General features: G+C 56.8%; 1 protein-coding gene across 1 annotated transcript in view; it reads right to left on the bottom strand.

Moving 5' to 3' along the window:
* LOC107214876 (complement component receptor 1-like protein) overlaps nt 1–3,490 on the bottom strand; it is a 7,639-nt gene that overhangs the window by 2,505 nt on the left and 1,644 nt on the right. The window contains exons 2-5 of the mRNA XM_015650640.2: nt 2,128–2,307; nt 1,329–1,508; nt 784–966; nt 49–237 (exon numbers count right to left, since the gene is read on the bottom strand). Of these exons, the coding sequence (XP_015506126.1) occupies nt 49–237; nt 784–817 (223 nt within the window). The 5' untranslated portion in view covers nt 818–966; nt 1,329–1,508; nt 2,128–2,307. The remainder of the gene's footprint in view (nt 1–48; nt 238–783; nt 967–1,328; nt 1,509–2,127; nt 2,308–3,490) is intronic.

The raw sequence follows: 3,490 nt of genomic DNA, 5'->3' as shown, positions 1-3,490 counted from the left end.
CGATCCCACCCCGATCCCACCCCGATCCCACCCCGATCCCACACTCACGCCTGCACTCCGGGGCAGCTCCGCTCCACACCAGCCTCTCCCCATCCTCGGAGGTGCAGTAGATGGACTCGTTCCCGATGAGGGACAGCCCCTCTGCACAGCTGTACTTGACCTCAAAGCCGTAGGGGAACTGCTTGACCCCCAGGGCAGAGTGCTGCCCGCTGGCGATTTTGGGAGGGGGATCGCACACTGGGAGAGGTAAAGGAAGGCAAAGCTCAGGTTCTCCTCACCCATGGGGAGGCAGAACGCAGGGGTGACACCAGAGGCTCCCCGTGCTCTGCCAGAGCTGCTCCTCGAGGTTCTCCTGGCCCTGGCCAGCTTTGGCTGTGCCAGCATTGCCAGTGTGACCCACTGAGGTGCAGCCATCCCTCAGCCCCTTCCTTATCCCCTCCTCTTTTCCAGGAGAAACCATCCTGCTCCTAAGCACGGCCAGGGAACAGAGAGCACCCGAAACCCGCTGAGGAATCCTTGGGGAAGCGGCTGCGAGCCCCATTAACCAGTACATTTCATCCATCCCAGTTTCGCTGGGAGATGGAAATGCTGAAACCTTCAGTGCTGTGGGTTGGGCACCTCCTCCTCACTCCTCACTCCTCACTCCTCACTCCTTACTCCTCACTCCTCACTCCTCACTCCTCACTCCTCACTCCTCACTCCTCACTCCTCACTCCTCACACCTGACAGGATTTTCTCCCCAGGGATGGAATTCACAGCCCCGCTGCCGCTGTCCCCACTCACCCCTGTCGCAGTAGGGCACGGGGGGTCTCCACATCCCCTCTGCCAGGCACTGCACCCTCTCGCTGCCCCTGAGCGCGAAGCCAGGCTCACACTGGAACTCCACCTGCTGCCCGAAGGTGTAGGAGGCTCTCCTGGGGCTGGTCTCTCTCCCGTGGGGGATGACCGGGCTGGGACACTGCACCTCTGGGGAACAGCAGCAGCAGAGAGGAGAGATTTGCACCGAGGGATCCCCAGCGCTGCGGCTTCACCGAACCAGGACACCTCTGAGCAGAGCTGATGGGCTCGGGGATGGGAATTACAGGCTAACAACCATTTCTCCATTTCTCCTAGGGCGCAGAACGATGTGAGAGCCCCGCGATCAGCCAGAAATTGTGCTGAGGGGATGGCCCTGCGTCCCTGAATCCTCCTTGGAGCCGCTAAATAACCGAGGGGAGCTGCAGCTTTTCCTTTCCGGCTGCGCCACCCTTTGAGCAGTAAAATTACTGCCAGGGAGAGCCGGAGAAATCCCGCTGGATTTGGGAAAGCCAAGGAAGCGATGGACTCACTCTGGCACAGCCGGGGCACCGGGGACCACGTGAAGTTCTGCAGACAGGTGATGGTTGGGGACACGCCGGGGATCGGGGAGAAGCCGAGCCTGCAGGAGTAGCTGACGGTGCTCCCAACCGGGAACTCGCGGCGGGGCTGGAGATCGGCGAATTCCACGGGGGGAGGGTGGGGACACTGCCCTGGGGACAGAGCAGGGGACATCACAGAGCAAGGGACAGAGCTGGGGACACTGCCCTGGGGACAGAGATGGGGACAGCACAGACCCCCAGCACTGCCCTGGGGACATCACAGACCTCGAGCACTGCTCTGGGGCCATCACAGACCCCCAGCACTGTCCTGGGGACAGAGATGGGGACATCACAGACCCCCAGCACTGCTCTGGGGACAGAGATGGGGACACAGAGCAGGGGACACTGTTCTAGGGACATCACAGACCCCCAGCACTGCCCTGGGGACAGCACAGACCCCCAGCACTGGCAGCTTTTCTTTGATGGAAATCCCCCCCAAAACAAGTGAGGAACAGCAGCACCCCTGAACGTGGCTGTGGAGCGTGTGGGGTGAAGGGAAATGGAAAAACAATGGGGAAAATCCACCTGAGGATGCAAACCGGGTGAGAATCTTTATTCTCCTGTACTTTGTTACCTGCTGGGTGTCCCCTGCAGGAGGGGACAGCCCTGCCACGCTCCCCAGGGCGATCCCAGAGGGAATCCTGCCATCCAGCAGCGCTCCCGCTGGCTCCCACCCTCCCACCCCGCTCCTTTTCGGGGAGCAGAGGCCAGGAGGGGGGTGTGAGCTCACCTGGCACGCAGGAGGGCAGCCGTGGGTACCAGCGGCCGCCGGGCAGGCAGCGCACGGTGCTGGCAGCGCCCAGCGCCACGAAGCCGGGCTGGCAGCGCAGCGTGGCCGTGCTGCCCCCGGTGAAGTTCTGTGCGGAGATCAGCTGCCCGTTCTCGATGTCGGGGATGGGACACTGAGCCCCTGAGGAGCACCAAAACACAAAATGGGTTTTCGGGGGTGCTCTGGCACCGCAGGGAGCAGTGGGATGGGGCTGAGAGGAGACAGAGCTGCGCGGTGGCTGCAGCGACTGAGGCTTTGGGGGTGAATAAATGTAAGATATTCCTCGGGGTGCGGACGGTGTGGTGTGGATGCTAACTCTGAAACAGAGAGCACGGTGCCTGTGGACATTGAGGCTACATAACTTCCTCAGTCTTGCCTGGGAAATGATGGGGAGAATTAAAACAATCCTCAGAGATAGAGAACAGCCTTGCAGGTGCTGTTTGTCTGTTCCTTGTTTTCTTGCAGGAGAAGGTTGAAGGGTGGTGAACCCCACTGAACAATGATGGTGATGTGTTATTTACTAACAAATTAGAGTTTATTTTCTGTACTTTTCACCTATTGGTCTATAAAAAAAAGACCTGAGGTAATAAACCAGGGAGAAATTCTCCTGATCCACTCCCAGGAGAGTCTGTGTCGTTCTTCTCGCCGCGACAGTCAGGGACACAGCAGAGACCTCTCCACAGTCAGATGTTGGGAGTTTATTTCAGGGCGTGGGTGAGAGATCCAACAGATGAAGCTCAAAGCAGGCTCAGAGGGAACATTAGAAAAAGGGGTAGAACATGAATACATGAGTTAAGATAGCTAAGAAAGAGAGTAACAGAACAGAAGTGAAAGAGCTGGAAAAAGAGGAAGAAGAGTGAGCTCTCCTTTACAATTGTTTATATAATCTATACATTGAATATTCTATTCCTTCACCAACCAATCTTTCTAAGTATATTAATACAGTCACATTTGCGTGTGACCTATAGAAATCACTGCTTTTGCATATTTTTAGTTATATCAGGGTCCTTCAGACCTTTCCTTATAAGGCTGGGGAGAGGGGTCTCAGCTTAGTTTTATTGGGGGGAAAAATGTGTTCTGCCGTGCCAGACCGGTATTTTTTAATTATTCAAATTGTTCTTTCATTTGTATTTCTTCCTTAGCCTCTCTGGCTAGGGAGTCATATCTATAATTCCTTTCTGATTCTGCCTTTCCAACAAATAAACATCCTGAACCTGCGGGGTTTCCTTCCTGCACCATCAAACCCCTTCTCTGCCCTCCCCTTGGGGCACTGCAGTGACCCAGCCCCCGTGGGTGACTCTGGGGTGCAGCAGCCCCCTCCAGC

Source organism: Parus major, chromosome 26 (assembly GCF_001522545.3).
Source record: "Parus major isolate Abel chromosome 26, Parus_major1.1, whole genome shotgun sequence".
In the NCBI taxonomy this organism is placed as follows: domain Eukaryota; kingdom Metazoa; phylum Chordata; class Aves; order Passeriformes; family Paridae; genus Parus; species Parus major.
The sequence above is the reverse complement of the archived record's forward strand: the minus strand, read 5'-3'. Positions and strand labels throughout refer to the sequence as shown.